The sequence below is a fragment of the Arvicola amphibius genome, chromosome 12 (genome assembly GCF_903992535.2).
Source record: "Arvicola amphibius chromosome 12, mArvAmp1.2, whole genome shotgun sequence".
Taxonomy (NCBI): domain Eukaryota; kingdom Metazoa; phylum Chordata; class Mammalia; order Rodentia; family Cricetidae; genus Arvicola; species Arvicola amphibius.
Genome location: NC_052058.2, coordinates 34126433 through 34147662, shown reverse-complemented (window position 1 = coordinate 34147662; position 21230 = coordinate 34126433). Strand labels below are relative to the sequence as shown.

Here is a 21230-nt window from a genome sequence, read left to right as displayed (position 1 = left end):
AAACCCTGAAAAACCAAGAACCAGAAAAAGGCATTGAGATTTTCCTTAATGGAAAGATATAGTGTTGTACTATGCCAAACCAGTTTTGAAATTTAACATATCATTAAAAAAAAAAAAGAATTTTGGCCGGGATTGGTAGTACATGCCTGTAATTGGCATTTTGGTAGGGAGGCTGAGGCAGGAAGATCTTTGAGTTCAAGGCCAGTTTGGCCTACATAGTGAGCTCCAGAACAGTCAGGGCTATACCGTAAAACCCTACGTCAAATAAAGAAAAGAATTTCAAAAGATGACATTCAAAAGACAATTTTAAAATTGTATTTATGGCAAGATGCCTGTACCTTTGGTAGCACTAATAGATCTGCCAAGCGGAAGAGGGTGATTTTCATCTTACCTACCTTTTACCTTCTTTCAGTTAAGGCTGTGCACATCTTTTTGTTTACAAAGAGGCACAGTTAGTAAAATGGGGTCTTTATGGCCTGGGCAGATGGCTCAGTTGTAAAACACTGTTTTGCAAGCATGAATATTCCTGGGGCTTGCTGGCCAGCCAGAGTAGCCAAGTTGGTGAGCCCTGGGTTCAAAAAGACCCTGCCTCAAAACATAAGGAGCAGAGCAACTGCAGAAGACAGTGTTGACAATGGTCATACATATACACGCACACACAAAAGAGAAAAAAATGGTTTGGGAGGGCGTCCCTTCTGAAGCACCACGTTATAAATGTATCAAGGAGAACACTGTAGAACAGACACACTGATCACAGAACAGAAGAAATGAGAGGCAGTAATCATGCCCAGAAGATCAACAGAAGATAAAGGAGAATTTTAAACCAGGTGCAAAAGCATTCCTCCGTGAATTTATTACCTCCTGCAATGAAGTACTCAAGTTTTTAGCATATCCCCACCCAGAAGTCACCTGACTCCTTTACTTAAATATTTTTTTTAACAGAGAACTTAGACTTGCATTATTGGTAGTTACCACCAAAAAGAATGGAGCCACTCTGAAAAGAAGGCAGTTTAGTAGGCCCTCAGAATTAGTATTTTCCCACAGTTCTCTTTCATGAATAATTAACACCATGATACAGAATTGCAAAGCTGGTGCCAGGTGGTTCTAAATAAATTGTGGAAATGCAAATGCTGGGCAGAAGGAAATAACTGTTTGCAGTCAGGTCTGGTGCCAGTGACTCTCCAGCATACCTAATGGCCTGGGAACCCAGGAGGTAGGAACCATGCCCATGTCCCCCAAGACCATACTGTCAATAGGGTTAGATGCCAGAAATGATGCTTCTGTATTACTGTGGTCTGAGTCTTTAGATTTCCAATCAGTTAAAGATGGAAGGGTTTTTATTAGTTCTGTTCACTCAGGCAGAGTGTCCTAAACTTCCTCATGTTGCCACAACTGTGAAGGAGCTATGAGAAATAGTGTGTGCATTGCCGACCAGCTTGCAGAGGTCAGTGCAGAGCCCAGCTCAAGAACAAGAGAGCACATCCAGTGCTTTCTCAACATCAGGTGGCATGCAAGCCAGGAGTGACAGTGAAGGCAGCAAACTCAGCAGCACTTGGGAGCCTAAGCAACAGGATGGCTCTAAGTGTCAGTCTACACTGGGCTACACAGCAGATCCTGTTTCTTTAGGGAAAGAAAGGAGCTATGGAAGGGGAGTGGTGGTCTAAATCTAACGCTGCTGCACTCCATTTCACAGATGGGCACAACTCACATGGTGTGGTACCTTTTCCCTCTTTTTGCACTTTACTAAGGGCTGTGCACTGTTCTAAGTACATTACTCTATTTAATCCTAGGGTCTTAAGAAGATCTTACTGTTACCTTACTTGAGGAGCTAAAGCAGTCTCCAGCACATGAAGCTGGAGGGTGAAGAAGGCAGGACTAGAATTCACAAGGCCTGCCTGGGCTCTAAGCACTGTGCAATACTGCTTCAGAAAATGTGCCTCTCCTCCAAAACCCCCTTCCCATTAGGGCCCTGGACAGACAACCCCGACTGCCCAGCATTTCACTCTCACAAAGGACTGTATTTCTCTTACACGATCTGCCTCTCACATCAATGACTCATATTCAATTAACAGCCAGACAACAAAACTCTTTTCAGTCAGCAGTGACTTTTTTAGACCGCTGCTCCTTTGCGTCTCCCTAATGCCACTTTCTTAGCTGGATGTTTACTGTTCCATTCCCCTTTTCCATACCCTTCTGTGGTCTGGGATCCTCTATCCAGCCCTCAACAATTCCATCTCCTGCTATACACAGAGTGAGACACTGATTATGAGTTTGCCATAGCTTCTTTTTCAGGACAAAGACTGAAGTCTTAATTGGCAGTAACTTGGCAGCTCTCCTCACCTACTGGTTGGCTACAACACCCGTACCCTGTCTTTGAAGTTCATTTGTCTTCTGTACCTCAGGACTTTTAAATACTTCTTTCTGCCTCGTCCCTCGCCCACCAAAGAGGCCTGCACTGACCCTGCTTCCATAGGCTCTGATAAGGTCCCACTCCCCCTTTCCACGGCTCTGAAACAGCTTACGCACATGCCAGCTGTAGCACACACCTGACTTCTACTTAGTGTAAACACATGTTTTTTAAAAATCCCCCTTTCCTTAGACACCCACCCAACTTCATGCTCTTGTGTTATCTTTCTCTCTCAAAAATAAATATTCACTTCTCTTCTTAGTTTATGGAAACTTCATTTCCCGAGGTTTCATAGCCTTCAGGGACAAGTTGTTCTCTCCACAACTTCGTGAGACAGGGGCTGCTGTCACATAGACAGCTTCTCTTCCTGAAGGATGAGTCACAGCCAAGTCTCTTCACTATCAAGTAAAACCTATACCAGGACTTGACACTTGTGGTTCACTTACCTCTTCCACCACCTTTACACATGTATGCCTTACCTTCAATCTCTGCTGTCCTCTTAGTCCCCAAATCTCTAGATGTTGAAATTCAACCACATTTTTAAGGTCCAGCTCAAATAAATATCCTTTCAAAAAGGCCTTCTTCAGAACCCCAAACCTTTACATCACACCATTTCCAGACCTTAGCTCACACGCCTTAGCTCCTCTTTAAGTGAATGCACTTTGATGGGAAGGCAGAATTGAGCATCCCATCTAGTGCCTCAGCAAGTGAGCTGCCCTGGTTGGGAAGGTCTGGCCTTAGTGTCCAGCATGAAAGCAAAAGCCCAGTTCACGCTCACTATGTTTAGAATTTTAGAATAGACAGAGGGCAAAGTAATATGCATGCCGAGTTTCCAGTTAAAAGGGAGATGAATCCAGCAATTACCAATTTCTCATTAAATCAGATGGATTGTTACTTCTTGTGGACAGCAACACAGGAAGCCTTGGGTTTCAGAGGATACTCACATAGTGCCCTATGGTGCTGGCATAGGTGTCAGCGATCCAGGACATCTCTCGCTCACCCGTGCTCATGTCTGGGGCAGGCACATCAATGCCAGGACCTGGGAGCACAGGGAAAGGGCAGTGTGCCAGTTTTTAAGATAAGCTTATCTCAAACATAAAGATGCTTGCAATTCTCTAAGAGAACAATGTCACTGTGGCTAGAAAACTTTAGAAGTCACAAAAATATTCATTAAATGCCTCTTCTTTATGAAACTTGTATATATAATGCCATATAGCTACATTTTTCCACTGAAGTTTACTGGGTTGTATCTGGAAGTTACCTACAGACAAAAGATATGTCACTCTTGGGACTTCAGCGTAGGACACTGGCAATTGTTGTCTCTCAGCCTCAGTTCCTTAACTGTATCATCCCGACCACCATGACAGGACCATTCTGGCTACTGAGCAGATGTGTATGAAACAGTTCAGCTCCCTATGGCTTAGGCCTTCTCAGGTAGAGAAAGAAGAGGGACGTGGCACTGCTGACCCAAGTGTTTATAAGGTCTGTGATGCTTTCACTCAGGAAATACTCTTGTTTGATTTAGTGGCCAACGGTTGGTATATAGGAAGGTTTTGGGCTTAGCTTTTAGTTCCCCAGAGCACAGCAAACTAAAATAAGTATGAGAATAGCAAACATTGGCCTACAGGTAGTGACAGTACCACTGCTGTGTCTAACACCACTGGATACGGTGAACTTTCTGAGCAACACAACAGTGATGATCAATCCAACTGCAAAGGGAGGACTATGTAGAAATACTCTCAAAAATATAAGATAAAAATTATCTAAGATGAAAATTAAGTAAGATATGACATAGCTACACAAAGTACTAGTCATTAAAAAGTTGATTTTTTTTCGAGACAGGGTTTCTGTGTAGCTTTGGAGCCTGTCCTAGAACTCACTCTGTAGACCAGGCTGGCCTTGAACTCACTGAGAACTGAGTGCTGGGATTAAAGGGTGCACCACCACCGCACGGCAAAAAGTTGATTTTTTTTTTTAGACCTTGTAAATGACTTGAAATGATTACAAACCCACAATGTAGAAAAAGGCAGGTTTCATATAGCTATGCATGCTCTCATTTACATGAAATTCTATTATCTTCTTCCTTCCCTCTCTATCCCCCCTCCATGTTTGTCTACAAACATATGTATTCAGGTTTAGAAAGACAGGCATCAATAACTTTTTACTATATTCTTGGATTTAAGCATTATAACTTTCTACCATATGCTGTTTGAATTATATTATACATTATTTTCACTAAAAAATAACTTTAAATTGATCAAATTATTAAGTCTCTCCATAAAATAAAGCCCTTTCAAGGGACCCAATCCTAGATACTAATTTTCTGAACAAATTGTGATATGAATACAAGATTGGCAGAAGAAAACTAAGGTTCAAGTTTTATGCTCCAACCTAATCTGCCACTCCACAGTCTTGTTTGACTTTAGGCATCTTTAAATCTAAGGAGGCTTAACCTCCACAAGCCTGTTTTCCACAGCGCTCTTCCATCTGAAGGACAGTTGTTCTACCTCATCTACTTGTCTGCTGTGCTTACTTCCCGTTGACACACTCAGGCTGTAGGTCAGCACAACTTTGTTTAACTGCATTTCTTTCCTAAGCTACAAAGGAGAAATTGCTATCAAATCTGTTTACAAATATCTAAGGAGTATTATTCTAGTTTTCAGGAGAATGTCTTGCTTCAGATAGCAATATGAACTGGTAAGTCTGAGGTCAGGTGTTTGTGAATCAGAAAGACATTCTGAAAAAACATAAAGCCATGACTCCTGACTGATAAGCTATTTCACAAGTCACAAGGGAAGCAAGGAGAATTAGCCTAATGAGAAAACAATCTCCAAGTTTACTAAGCTGACACTGTACAGAAATAAACAGCCATGTTGGTCTACAAATGTTAAACATCATTTCCTTTTGTACAGGGACAACACTGTATTAAATATGTAACCATGTGGGTCTGATGACAGAACTAAGTATTCTAACAAAAAATAAATAAAAAAAAACCAACCAAGGAAACAAAACAAAACAAAAACAACCAACCAACCAACCAAACCAATCAAACAACCCCCCCCCCCCACCTCCCAAAACAACCCAACAAATCAACATCCCTTATAATAGCATCAAAAAGACTAGGGAGTTGTCTCTAGTCCTAAGAAAATGTGAAGCAATGCTTACAGAAACAAGAAGCTCAACAAATAGAAGGATGTCCATGGTCATAGATGGGAAGACTTAATTTGGTAAATATGGCAATCCCCACCCCAAAATGGTCTACAGATACAACACAATTCATATCAAAATCTTAGCTTTCCCCCACCCATATTCCATTTGACAAGCTGATCCTAACCCACAAAATTAACTGGGTAAGAATTCAGACTGAGTCACAGTGGAGAACTCTGCAGAAAGGGAAGTAAGAAAACAGAGAAGCTCTGAAAGTTTGCCCTCTACACACAAAGGGGCCAAATGATTCATATTTATGGCTTGCCGTCTTTCGGAGTTCCAATGAGTCACTTTTTACTTTTGGAGCTGTCATAACTGAACTGGTAGACACTCTAGATGCAATGGCTACGACTGAATGAAACCTAAACAAAAGGGTGTTAAAACAGAATTAAGATTTTAGGCTAAGAGGAAATGCACTATGTAAACAACCACTAAGGCCACTGCCAGGCTGAGTCATGATTTCAATTCACCATGTTGAAAGCATCCCTATAGGCAAGAGTTAGGTGCTCATTAACTTCTGCTGGCAAAATGTTCCTGTGCAATGAGGCCCAAGTAAACGTCACAACAGTGTTCATAAGGCATGTCAAAAACTCTGCTTGTAGACCAAATCTCATGACATTCTACCTTCCCGCATATTATTAATCCATTAATTTCATATCTTTTTCCCTAAAAACAGGGCAAGGGTCAAACTATAGCTTACTTTCATAGGAACATGTCATTGGTGGAGGAAACATGGAGGGAAAACACAAGGGTAGGAAAGCAGAGTTAAGGGTATGGTTGTGTGCTCCAACTTCCTTTTCAGCCAATTTTCTTTTAACACTTTACTGAGTAACCTTAATTATTTTATTTAAATAAACCAGAAGTATTCTAGACCAAGAAATATGAGACAAACTGCTTAGAAATCAGAGTAAATAATATGTATGCATCAAACAATATTCATATCTCACAAAGAACATAACAAATACAAGGCAATAAAAACTATCAAGCAAATGGAAGTACCCCTAGAAATTTAGCAAGCTTTGCACACAGCCTTCTAACTAACTTGAGCACTCCTCAGAGACAGTGATGATGCTTGGATTATTGAGTACATTACACCAGCCTCACTGTCAGGTCCCAGTGAACACCTAATGCATATTAAAAAGGAACAGCTAATGAATATTTAAAAAACCACCGGTTTCAAATGATATCAGATTTTTATGGCTTTGGGAAAAAACTGGATGGCTATTTAAAAAAACATTTTTTTTTACATGTTAAAATTATTGCTATATAAATCCAGTATTAGTAGTCATGGCCTTTTCCATATTTCAGAAAAGAATATAAATAAGGCAGGAGAGATCTCTCCTTGGTGTCCTTGGCCCACACTGCATGGTGAGAACTGCTCTTGCCTACTGGAGATGTGTCAAAAACAGCCAAGATATGTCTATGAGATCTATAAGGAAACTTGGTTCTGGAAGGGAAAGGACAACTACATCCAGACATTTTATAAAGGCAGGAGTTTAATTCAAGACCATGACTTGTTAGGTGTTGATACAGAAACACATAGAGCAATACATACCAATAAAACCCTTCTTTGCCAGCTCCATAGTGAATCTCCGTGTGATCTTTTCTAATTCATTATCCTGCAGAGAGAGAGAGGGGGGGAGGAGAGAGAAAACAAAAAACATTTTGATACAAAAATCAAACAGAGAGAATTTTTCTCATGTTTTCTATGTAAAGAGCATTTATTTCTACATCCCCTCATGTACTACACAGTACAACTTGAAGAGCAGGCACGATTTACTATTTTTTGTTTGTTTTGTTTTGAGATAGAGTTAATAATGTAGGCAGACCTTGAACTTGCTATGTATCTCAAACTGGTTAAAACAACCAGTGGTCAGTAATCCTAGTCCCCCGCAAAAATGATTTTAAAAGGCCTCCTGGACTACAAAGAGTTCAAGGCAACTCTATGAAACCCTGTCTCCGAATGAAAACACAGAGGATGAAAAGACAGAGTTTAGTGGTAGAGCGCTGGCCTAGTATATGAGGATCAGAGCCTGGGTCCAATCTTCAGTCCTGTTGGGTGTGTGCTTGTATACAGGGTGATGAAGACATGACTGATTTGAGAGTCTTACTATGAGAGAGTCAACCCTGACTTGTGTTGAACTTGATATACAGGCTATATTGGCTGTATACCTTAGAGATCCACCTATACCTGCCAAGTATGGTGAATATAATTCCAATGCTGGGGATACTGAGGCAGAAGGATCTAGAGACAGATATAGGCTATGTAGGGAGACTCTTTTTTTCTTTTAAGATTTATTTATTTATTATGTATACAACATTCTGCCTCGATGTATGCCCGCACGCCAGATCTCAGTACAGATGGTTGTGAGCCACCATATGGTTGCTGGGAATTGAACTCAGGACCTCTGGAAGAGCAGCCAGTGCTCTTAACCTCTGAGCCATCTCTCCAGCCCCTGTAGGGAGACTCTTGTCTAAAAACAAAAAGGAAAAAGGCTGTTAAAGGAGAATATGACAGTGGGTCCTGCAATCCCAGCAGCTGAGAGGTAAAAGAGAGATTACCGAGTTTGAAGTCATCCTAGAGTATAAGTAGTAAGCACCAGGCCAGCCAGGGCTTCATAGTGATATCAACCCCAAATCCTTTCTTCCTTCTGTTTCCGTCTCTCATACACATACAAAATAATTATATTTATATAGACCTATGTGGGTCATGCGTGTATTTTCATTTACATGTTAAATGCCTGTAATCTTGGGTCTTAGGAGGACTGCAAAGGATGAGGTCAGCGGGGATATAGAGTGAGTCCCTGTCTCAAAAAAACAAAACAAAACTCATGCACAAAAGTGAAACGAGATGGGGGTTTAATAAAGATGTTTTAATACAGGCATGAGGGCTAACAGAAAGGTACTCAAAAAAGAAAAAAAAAAGGGCAAGACACATTTGAGAGTGTGAGCGTGTCTGTATACCCTGGCTGCCCTGGAACGTTGCTCTGTAGACCAAGCTGGCCTTGAACTCAGAGATCCACCTGGTTCTTGTCTACCAAGTGCTGGGATTAAAGGTTTGCACTGCCGCCACCACCACCTGGTGAGTGTGGGATTCTTAAAAAGAGTTATAAAAATAAGACACACCCTTGTGTAAATGTACCGCATTTTCTTTATCTATTCTATGGTTGAGGGGTCTAGGTTGTTTCCAGGCTCTGGCTATTATGAATAGTGCTGCTACGAACATAGCTGAACAGATGTCCTTGTAGTATGACAGAGCATCCTATGGGTATATGCCCAAGAGTAGTATTGCTGGGTCCTGAGGTAGGTTGATTGTCAAATTCCTGAGAAACCATCATACTGATTTCCAGAGTGGTTGTCTAAGTTTGCATTCCCACCAGCAATGGAGGAGTGTTCCCCTTACTCCACATCCTCTCCGGCATAAGCTATCATTGGTGTTTTTGATCTTAGCCATTCTGACTGGTGTATTAAGAGTCATTTTGATTTGCATTTCCCTGATGGCTAAGGATTTTGAACATTTCCTCAAATGTTTTTTGACCATTTGAGATTCTTCTGTTGAGAATTCTCTGTTTAGTTCTGTACCCCATTTTTAATTGGATTATTTGGAATTTTGATGTTTAATTTCTTGAGTTCTTTATATATTTTGGAGATCAGTCCTCTGTCTGATGTGGAGTTGGTGAAGAGCTTTTCCCATTCAGTAGGCTGTCTTTTTGTCTTACTGACTGTGTCTTTTGTTTTACAGAAGCTTCTCAGTTTCAGGAGGTCCCATTTATTGTTGTTCTTAGCGTCTGCGCTACTGGTGTTATATTTAGGAAATGGTCTCCTGTGCCCGTACTTTGGGAACCTATTCTCTTTGGATGCATACCTTGCTCAGCTTAGATATAGTAGGGTGGGTCTTGGACCTCCCCCAAAGCAATGTGCTTTACCCTCTCTGAGGACTAGATGGGGGTGGTGGTGGGAAAAGTGGAGGGGATGGAAGGAGGGGAGAGAGTGGGAACTGGGACTGGTATGTAAAATAAAAAAAAAAAGATAGTTTATTTTCTTTAAAAGAAAAAGAAAGAAAGAAATAAGATACACCAAGTGTGGGTGAGAGGAAGTTCAAGGAAGTCATCAACAGGTGAATTTCAGAGGGAATAAAAATGACAATTATTATGTTTGTACACAAATCATTAATTTAGTCTATGTTGATCATTGAAACAACCAATTTTAATTAACGTGTAACTAACAAAATAAATAAGATGTTTATTAGATCAGTTATTTATTACTAGAAAAAAATCTTTATATTAGAACTTCAACTCAAAATTTTATTTATTTTTGAAGACAGAGTTTCTTTGTATGGCTCAGGCTATCCTGGAACTCTCTATGCAGATCAGGCTATCCTTGAACCCAAAGATCTGACTGTCTCTGCTTCCCAGTCCTGGGAATTAAAGGTATGCTCCACCACACACAGCTTAAAACTACAGATCAAAATTAAAGCATGGATGTATATGTCTATGAATATAAAAATATTAAGTATCAAGTAAGAAAAAGTTCATTGGGGCAAACAAGCAGACAAACACATATGGCAAAATACACTACTTAGCTAATTCATTATTAATTCAATAGTTATTTGTTTTCCTACTCATTCAGGAAAGCAATGGAAACCATTACTCTCATTGGCATGAGGAACACAATTTTAGGCCTCGTGTATACAAACACCACTTGGATACTTACTGTATAGTTCTTGGGATTGATCTTAACACCTGCTTTAGCACCTCCAAATGGCACATCTGAAACAGAAGACTAAAAGATGTTGTTCCATATAAAACTTAAAAAAGTATAAAAACAAAGAACATTGTCCAATACTGGGGAGCAATCTTCAACTGTTTATTTCTTACATTTCAGATTTTTAATTTATATACACACAATTAGCCATCTTGAGGATGGGACCCAACTCTAGATGGGAATTCCATGTGTCATATGCACGTAGACTACAGGTCGTGGTGTAGGCATTTCACTATCACCTACATTTTGATAATACCCACTGCTAAGATCAGATATGGCACTTTCTATTGGGAGCATCATCTTGGTGTTCATATAATTTCAGATTCTGAAGCATTTCAAGTTAGGAATTCTCAACCTTTATTACAAAAATGTATGACTCTCTTAATTCTAGGAAATTCCAGAAATAAATCCAGCACTGAAGCTATAGCTTAGTTGATAGAGTACCTGCCTAACAGGCAAATGCCCTGGGTTCAATTATTAGCATCATAGGAAACAAAGACATTAAAAAGGTGTTAATTAGATTCAGAGGGTATACTTATTCAATTTCCTTCTACTTTGATTTGATCTTATTTATAGAGTATGGATAAGCATTTAAAACAAAGATCTATGTTTAAAGAAAATCCAGTTAGCTTTTATAAAAATTTCACTGCACAGCAAATACTCAGCAAATATTGCCATTATGAACCATTGTTTTATGAAATTATCCTTGTAATAAGTAAGTGTTTATCAAACACTTTGCTAGACAAAAAGAAATACATTGTGAAAAAATAAACATGGTTTCTCTCCTTGTGAAGAAAAAAAAATTTCACTGCTTAAGTTTGGAAATGATGACAAACTTTTGTATTTCCTTAATCAATGTTTCTCCTACATGTAATGTGTTACATACTGATGTATCAATCTATGATGATATATACTACACATGCACAGATAGAAATAAGGGAGAAAACTGTCCACATTTCCTACAGCCTCTGCAGAGATCCTAAGCAGTAAGATCTTGGTGAATTCAGAAATGGAGAAGAGTATTAAATCATATTCAAGAATTAAAAGGAAAGAAAGAAAATAAAAGGACTAAGCCAGGTCTGGTGGCACAGCATTTAATCCCAGCATTTGGGAGGCAGAGAGGAAGATCTCCGTGAATTCGATGCCATGATGCAGAAGAGGTCTACATGGAGCATTTGAGGCCAGTCAGGGCTATAGAGTTTGAGACCCTATCTTAATAAACAAACAAGGCCCTTTAAAAATAAAACAACAGTTCTGTTAAAAAATTATATATATTTGGATTTTTAAGACAGGATTTCTCTGTGCAACAGCCTTGTTTGTCCTAGAACTAACTCTGTAGACCAGGCTGGCCCTGAATGCCAAGATCTGCCTGCCTCTGCCTCGAGAGTGCTGGGATTAAAGGTGTGTGCTACCATACCCACCTGTTAATTATTTTATAGCATACTAAAAGTAATCTTGGAGCCAATAAGTTGGTTCATCAGGTAACAGTACTTATAAACCTGACAACTTGAGTTTGATTCCAGGAACCCAAGGAAATAGGAGAGAACTCTACAATGTTGCTCTGACCTCCATACACATAAATCATAATAGACACAGTAATAAGAAGTAGCCTGGCCTAAGAAGACATTTCTTCAGTCACTTACCGACCACCGCGCACTTGTACGTCATTAAAGAAGCCAGCGCTTTTACCTCATCCACACTCACGTCAGTGCTGTATCGGATACCTGGGGACATTGGCATTTAAAAAAGGTAGCAGGGGAAGAATTAGTTATATTTAGAACAAACGTCTGGAAAGTTAATTAAAAATAATAGCTATAAATTGAAAATGTCCATATATATATATATATATATATATATATATATATATATATATATATTTGGTTTTTTGAGACAGGGTTTCCCTGTAGTTTCTAGAGCCTGTCCTGGAACTAGCTCTTGTAGACCTCAGAGATCCGCCTGCCTCTGCCTCCCGAGTGCTGGGATTAAAGGCGTGCGCCACCACCGCCCGGCTGTCCATTTATATTTTACAGCCATGCCTGAAATATGTATAAGAAAACCATAAAAAACAAAAAGAAAATCTGGTAAATAGACACCAAAGAGTTAGAGAATGGGCACTAAATTAATTAATTTAATGTATTCTGATGGCCAAGAGCGGTCATGAAGTCTAGATTTGCTTATAAAGGGATTTAAAGATGACCAAAACATCGTCTCTGCCCTTAAGGGACTTACAGATCAGTAGTAAAAGCAGTAACTAATTTCACAAAGACAAAGGTTATCTCCCAGGGTGAAGGCAAGGCAGAGGGCCTAGTGGGCAAAAGTGTTTGCTGAGAAAGTCTGACTAATTGAGCTGGATCCCTGCAAGGTAAGCAAAAGGAGAGAACAGACTGCTGGAAGGTATTTTATGATCTTCACAATGTGCTCTGGCATGGTGTGCCCATACTTCAGACAAAGAATTCAACAACAACAAAGTTAATGTTATCTCCAGGGTATGGAGAGAAGGCTCAGCAGTTAAGGGCACACTCAATCTTCCAGAGGACCTAGGTTTAGTTCCCAGGACTCCTATGGCAGCTAACAACTGCCTGCAACTCCAGTTCTAGGGGATCCAACTACAGATGTGGGACATAAACAGACAACACATCCATACACATAAAATAAGAATAAAACTTAAAAAATTATCTCTAGTCAATACCTTTAAAAATCACGAATAGGGTTTCATATGGCCAAGGCTGACTTATCATCCCAAGTGCTGAGATCACAGCACTGCATTGTGCTACATTCCCGTTACGGCGTATTAATTTTCCTTTTACTCCTCCCTAGCTCAGGGGATTTGGTAACAGCGATCTCAAAGTAGGCAAATGAACAGTCACCGGTTTTGACACATTTAGTCTGATTACCATATGTGCAATTCTAGCACTCAGGAAGCTTAGGCAGCAGGACTGGCAGAAGTTTGAGCCAGCTTGGGCTATATAGTGAGTTCCAGGTCAGTTTGGACTCCATAGTGAGAACCTGATAGCCCCAAATGTATCCCTACAGATCATGAAAGGACTGAAATAGAGCACTATGAAGTACCAATCCTAACTAAGCCAGGCATGGGTGGGCAAAGCATGTTGATGGCAATCCAGCACTCAGGAGGCTGAAGCTGGATAACCGTCATGAGTTTGAGTGCAGCCTGGGCTATTCAGTGAGCAGTCATTTAGCTATCCTAAATGAAACAAAACAAAATTAGTTGAAAGGTAATCCAGGAAAATAAATTTGCAAGTAAGATGAAATAGTTTTATAACAAAATTTTACTTAAATGCCAATTCTTTTTTTTTCAAATTTCTGGAAGAACTATAATGTGTAAAGTGTGCTGAAGCACTGGGCATGGTGGTGCACACCTCTGATCCCAGCATTTGGGAGGCCAGCTTGGTCTACAGATCCAGGACAGCCAAGGCTACACAGAGAAACCCTGTCTCACAAACACACAAGCAAACAACTATGCTAAAGCAAAAACTAAGTTTAATGCCTTGCCCAGGTGACTAGCTTACATACCTGGAGAGGAGACAGCACTATTCTTCACTGGGGAGAAGGGCTGTGGAACTTTTAGCACAGAACCCTGCACTGTGAACTCCAATGTCAACTAACTACTAATTACTGTCACAATCACAAGTAATTACAAAGTAGCAGCACACATCAAAGTAATTTATAGGCAGGGTCTTGCTGCAAGGCTTAGGCTGGCCTTGACTGAACCTGCTATCCTCCTGCCTCTGTTTTCCAAGTGCTGGGATTATGGCTGTGAAGCAATTTACTTTTTCAAAAGGGTATATTTTACAGAAAACCGAATACACACTAATTAGCCTGGCTTTATTACTTCTCAAGATAAACTGGTAGAATTTTTTAAATTCTTATTTGTTAAAATAAGAATCACAAATTATTGCTGGGTGTGAGCATGTCTGCAATCCAAACACTCAAGAGGAGGGTTTGTGGCTAGTCAGGACTAGTGATTTCTAGGCGAGTCTCAACTACATAGGGAGACTTGTCTCAAAACAAACAAACAAACAAACAAACAAACAAAAAACCAACAACAACGAAGAGCTGCAGATGTATCCTAGGTAGAGCAATTACCTAGCACTACAAAACAAAACCAGACAACCAATTTCCAACCAACCAACCTCCAGTGAGATGGCTTACCAAGTAATAGTGCTTGCCACTAAGCAATACTTGCCTTCAATGCCTGGGACCCATATGGCACAGATAACTGACATGCATGTGCTGTGGCACCCCAACATACACAAATAAATAAAAAAATAAGAATTATTGCTTCCCTTACGCGTATTATCTAAAAATTACTAATTTTTTTTTTTTTTTTTACAAAAATCTTGGAAAGACAACAGTTAGAAATTGAGACTATAATAAAACACATGTTTCCAATAGATGGACCTCAGGAACTTGATTGTGAAGAAAATTTTCCAACTCCACCCATGTGGAGTTATTAGTCACACCACAGGCATTTTCCTGCAGACTATGAACTGAAGAGAAACTTCTGTGGACTGAGGCATAGGAGGAGTGTCAGAAAGCAGAAGTTTAGGGGATTAGCCCTGGTGCAGATAAAGACGGGGGGGGGGGGCAAGGAGGGAGCAAGAGGTACTACCTGGGGTCAAGAACGCTTCCTTTGCAAGCTTTCTTAATCTTAGTACACTTATGCTTTTACTCCCAGTCTAAGAGGCACTGCATAGTTGAGCCGTCGAGATCTCAAAATAACTCCAGTAAAACAAGAGATAACCTACACTTCAGGGAAGCTAGTTATTCTCCCCCTGGGATCCAAACCCAAACCCTGGAAATTCTTCATCACATCTGAATAGACATTTAAGATATTTATGTAAGAACAGGACTGCACTGCTAACTAATTCAGTTGAGGAATTAACACAATCAGAGTACAAGAAGAGCACTAATTCTAGAAACAGGACGGTAAATCTGTAGCGTCTACTACTGCAGTTGGCATGACTGTGTTTGGAAAGAACTCATCTGAGTTTGGAGCAGCAGGGCTAGTAGCTATAGTAGATTAGCACTAAGAGGAATGGGTGGATGTAGAGGGTTTTAACAAAAAGCAGTGGCTCCATTGGCCACCTAAAATGGGCAATGGGTAGATTAACAGATCTCTGAAAAATGGATATCATCAGAGGAGGGGTCTCAAATCTAGGGCCATGTTCTATTCTGCTGACAAAATAATCTATGCTCTAGTCCACCAGAGAAAACCACAAACACCACTGTGACAATGTTGATATTTACGGAAGAAGGGCAGAATCTTCATTAAGGTTCCTACTACTGTGATAAAACACCATTACCATAAATAACTTGGGGACAAAAGGTTGGAGAGATGGCTCAGCGGTTAAGAGCATTATTCTTCCAGAGAACCTGGGTTCAATTCCCAGAACCCACATGGCAGCTTTACAACTGTCTGTAATTCCAGTTCCAGGGGATCTGATACCTTCACACCAATGCACATAAAATAAAGGTTAAATAAATTATTAAAAATAAAAAAACTCAGGGAGAAAAGGATTTATTTCAGATTATACTTCCACATCACGGTCTATCATTAAAGGAAATCAGGGCAGGGACCCAAACAGGGCAGGATACTGGAGGCAAGAGCTGATAACAGAGGTCATGGAGGAATGCTGCTCACTGGCTTGCTAAGTCTGCCTTCTTAGAGCACCCAGAACCAGCAGACCAGGAATGACACTGCCCACAGTGAGTTGTGCCCTCTCACATAAATTTCTAATCAAGAAACTGCACCACAGCTTATCCATAGGCCAGTTTCTCAATTGAGGTTCCCTTTTCCAAGCTACTCTAGCTTGTGTCAAGTTAACTTCAAACTAGCCAGCACACGCAGGGACAGCATGGAAAGTTGAGGCAGGGGAGCCTTTGAAATGAGACAGTTTATTCTTAGAAAGTTAATAGTAACTTTGACTTCCATTTTTTTTTTTTTCCCGAGACAGGGTTTCTCTGCAGCTTTAGAGCCTGTCCTGGAGCTAGCTCTTGTAGACCAGGCTGGTCTCGAACTCACAGAGATCCACCTGCCTCTGCCTCCAGAGTGCTGGGATTAAAGGCGTGTGCCACCACCGCCCGGCTTTCCACATTTTATACTAATGAAACACAGCAGATATATGCAAACTACACATAGCACAACACACTTTTAATAGCTTTTAACTATATGTTTTGACTATATGTGAGCCTGTGGATCATGGACATGCCTGGTGCCTACACAGAGGGCAGAAGAGGGTATAGGATCCTCTGGAACTAGAGTTACAGATAATGGAGCTGCCATGTGGGTGCTGGGAATTGAACCTGGTCCTCTTGCAGTGCTCTCAACCACCAAGTGTTCTCAGCCTCTGAGCCCTATTCCAGCCCCTTTATGCTGCTTATTAATTACCATGATCTTCAGCATGCTTAGGAATTAATTACTGGTGGACTCTATGTAGTTCAAGTTAACTTTAGTTGCCTGTGTGCTGGGATTACAGGCATGCATCATCACACCAACCTGTCACCCAACTTTATACTTAGTTTAGCATCAAATATGCTGGGGTTGACAGTGTAGGTCCTTGTCCTAAGAAGGAATGTGTAAAAGTACACATCATCTGGAGTAGATCGGCAGGTCAGCACTCAGGAAACTGAGACAGAAGAATCAGTCCAAGTCCAATGCCAGACTGGACAACATCGTAGCATACAGTTATAGAGCTAGAACACATCTAAAAAGAACAAAAACCAGGGCCAGGAAGACAGCTCAGCAGGTCAAAAGTTCCATCCCTGGGATCCACATGGCTCAAAGGGAGGACCAGATTCTTACAAGTTGTCCTCTGACTTCCACGTCTACACCCCAACCCCCACAATGTAAGTAAAACAAAACAAAGCCCACAAAAATAAGAACAAAAACAAACAAAATCTCCCACCCCTTCAAAACTAGCTGGAATTGCCATAGTGATAGAGAAAACAAACCACCAACTCATTACATTAAAAAAAAAAGACTGAAAACCACAACTGACGGCATGACATTTTCTTCCTTTTTCTAGGTGAACCAAAACCAAACACACTGACACATCCTTAGCTACCATCTTTTTGTATGATGAATCAGTAATTAAACATTTATGGAAAATCAAATATTTTTTAAAAAATTACTTGAGCTGGGATTTCCTTAAAGGGGCATAGTTTATTCATCAGAAATTCTAATTCCAGCTGTATTCTAAATTATCTATTTAATAAACTAGAGTTCTAAGCTGTGTATATAGCTCAGGGGTAGCCTGCTTGTGCAAGGTCCTGGACTTCATCACTATCACAGAAAGAAAAAGGGAAAGGAGGAAGGGAGAAGGGAAAGGAGGGAGGGAGACCAATGAACTTACTTGGCACTGCCAAGGAACTCTTTGTCTAAGAAGGCAGGAGCCTTTTAAGAACTGATAACCCACTACTGTACCAACTCATTTTAGCCACTTTGAAGAGACAAACTTAAACTTCCTGAGAAACAAAGTTTAGCCTCTTTACTAAAAATTTAAATTATATCTTACACGTGAATGCTTTTTAAATCATAATTTAAGTCACTTGATTAGCACTTGTGACCAGTCTTCTCTGGGAGTAGGCATTCTCAGTAACATCAATCTGTATCCTGGAAATGGGGAAACATACTTAATTAAATCATCCCAAATGATCTATGTTTGTAACTATGAACAATGTAGCTATCTTTGTGCTTAAAGCTTACCTGACAGACGGGAGATAATGCATTAAAAGGGGATTTTTTTTTTTTTTTTTTTTTTTTTTTTTTTTTTTGGTTTTTCGAGACAGGGTTTCTCTGCAGCTTTAGAGCCTGTCCTGGAGCTAGCTCTTGTAGACCAGGCTGGTCTCAAACTCACAGAGATCCGCCTGCCTCTGCCTCCAGAGTGCTGGGACTAAAGGTGTGCGCCACCACTGCCCGGCTTAAGGGGATCTTTTTAAATGTTTAAATAAAAAAATTTCTACATAGTTTTTCTTCTGACAATGACTTAGTCAATCTTTTATCACCAACAGGTTTGATGCTAAACCAGTGGGTATAAAGTTGGATGACAGCTAGGTATGACGGTACATGCCTGTAATCCTAGCACACAGGCAATTGAGGCCAGCCTGAGCTATATAGTCAAAATGATACTTCTCACCTCCAGATGAAGTTGGGTAACAATAGCAAAAGACAACAGTAACTATCCTAACTTGTTATGAAAAAATTAAAAAGGCTGAAGGGTTAAGACCTCAGCTATCTAGTTTCAATGGGTCGTAGGAGAATAAGAGCAGAATTACTATTGCAGAAAGGGAGGCAACTGACCACAGAAACAACTGTCAATAGGGGCCCATATACTATGCAAGGGTGCAGTCAAGAAAAATACATGCGTGCGATTTATATATCATTTTACATAATACAGCCTTAAACTTTTATAAGCCCTTATCTTTTAAATAAAAATTTTTTTTAAGCCGGGCAGTGGCTCACACCTCTTTAATCCCAGTACTCAAGAGGCAGAGGCAGGTGGATCTCTGTGAGTTTGAGGTCAGCCTGGTCTACAGAGTGAGTGGCAGGACATGCTTTAAAACTACACAGAGAAACTCTGTCTCGAAAACAAAACAAAACAAACAAAAAAGGAAACATTTTAATTAATTATTTTGTGTATGCCTGTGTGCTTGTGTGTGTGCGTGTGTGTTTGTAGTGTGTGTATGTGCACCTGTCCCAGTATGTGTGTGAAGGTTGGAGGACAATCTGGAGTTAGTTCTTTCCTACCATGGGGATCCCAGGGATGGAAGTCAGGTCATCAGGCTTGGCAGCAAAGGCATTAACCTGATGAACCATTTTGCTAACCCCTATTGTTTTTGCTGGGTTATGTTCTAAAACTTCTAGAGGATGATTGAAAGTATGAAAGATACCAAACCCTTTAAATACTATGTATCTCTTACCCACATACACATACCATATAAATTATTACTTTTCAACTTTAAAAATATATTTTTAAAAATAAATTTGTGCACATCTTTTTTTTTTTTTTTTTTTTGCCTGCCTGCACATCTATACACGAAGAGCTTGCCTGGTGCCCATGGAGGCCAGAGGAGGGCATTGGATCACCTGGAACTGCAGTTACAGGCAGTGTTGAGCTGTTGTGCACTGAGAACAGAACCAGGGTCCTCTGAAAAAGCAGCTGCCCTTAATAGGGGAGTCATCTCCTGAACCTCAATTCATTTTATTTTTTAATTTTCTGTGATTGTGGCTTTGCAGCCTTGGCCTGCCTCCTACCTCAACCTCCTAAGTGGTGGGACAATGGAAGCACTTTTCGGCTGCTCTTTGGCATATCTAATTGCCAACACCACCACAAAGCATAGGAAATATGAATATGGTAAGATAAAGGTATGGCCATGAGTAGGCAGTCAGCATGAGATTTTATGTCACTTCCCAGAATGGTACACAAGTTGAGACCATTGATGGCATATTCCTGGGATACTCTATTTAATACATTTAGACTGTGGTTGAACGGGCCTTTCAGGTGGGGCTGTTGTTGCCCCATCCTGTTCCTAGTATCATTATTTTCTACCAATCTTAGACTGGAAACTTTGTGGTTTTCTTTGGCTTTTTCTGTCTTCATCTCATACATACTAAGGAATATCACTCTTCCTTCAAAATATTTTATATTTTAATTTACTTCATTTCCCTTCCTTACTATTATTACCTATCACTTTCATTCTTAGTTATGACGCTGCATAGTTTTCTGTAATCTGCTGCGTTTATTATTAGCCACTCAACAAAGTTATAAAAGGGAAACTACTTTCTGCCCATCACTTTTGACATCAAATGTATGGACTTCTGAGTTCTCTGTCAACACAAAGTAGGCGCTCCCTAATTTAATTCATATCTAACATTAATCATTCAAAACTCAGACCTCATAGATTAAGGGCCAAAAATCTCACAAAAATCATCCTTCTTCAGATACTACTAGTTACAAGTACTGGGTTTGTACGGGGCAGTGATTGTGTACACCTTTAATCCCAGCACTCAGGAGGCAGAGGCAGGTGGATGGATATCTGTGAGTTCAAGGCTGGTCTGGTCTACAAAGTGAGTTCCAGAATAGCTAGGGCTGTTACACAGAGAAACTCTGTATCAAACAAAACAAAGCAAATAAACAAGTACTGGGTTTGACTTGGATACAAACCAGGGGTTTCTACAGCCCCTCCTCAGGTTCCAAAATATGCTACCATGACTCATAGAACTCAGACAAATACTTTACATAGAACTGAGGACATAGCGAAGGAATTTTCTTCCCCAAGGAGCTGGGGTACTCCATCCTCCAGGCATAATGATGTGCTTACCAACCTGGACGCTCTTTGAGCTTCTCATTATCTTATCACCTTTATTCTTTTTTTTTGGGGGGGGGGGGGCAGGACTCATTATGGTTGACCTGGAAATCTCTTACAGACCAGCCTAGCCTTAAACTAAGAGCTATTTCTGCTTCTGTCCTCAGTATCTGTAATATTAGTGGATAAAAACTGATTTTTATAAACAACTTAAATTATCACATAATCAGGCGGTGGCGGCGGCATGTGCCTTTAATCCCAGCACACCAGAGGGAGAGGCAGGCGGAGCTCTGTGAATTCGAGGCCAGCCTGGTCTACAAGAGCTAGTCCCAGGACAAGGTCCCAAAGCTACAGGGAAACCCTGTCTTGAAAAACAACAACGACAACATCATCACCGTGGAAACAACAATTTCTTTCCGTTACAAGCCCAAAGCTCACCTTTTCACTTCTTTTACGTAAGCATTAATCACTACCCATTTTTCTTGAGTTCAATGTGCACTGGGGCATGGCTTCTGATCTATGATGT

At 40.3% G+C, this 21230-nt stretch overlaps 1 protein-coding gene across 1 annotated transcript in view; it reads right to left on the bottom strand.

The window, feature by feature from the left end:
- The window catches only part of Glud1 (glutamate dehydrogenase 1), a 36480-nt gene that overhangs the window by 10636 nt on the left and 4614 nt on the right, over window positions 1-21230 (bottom strand). The window contains exons 2-5 of the mRNA XM_038348482.2: window positions 12022-12102; window positions 10328-10383; window positions 7170-7233; window positions 3352-3446 (exon numbers count right to left, since the gene is read on the bottom strand). Of these exons, the coding sequence (XP_038204410.1) occupies window positions 3352-3446; window positions 7170-7233; window positions 10328-10383; window positions 12022-12102 (296 nt within the window). The remainder of the gene's footprint in view (window positions 1-3351; window positions 3447-7169; window positions 7234-10327; window positions 10384-12021; window positions 12103-21230) is intronic.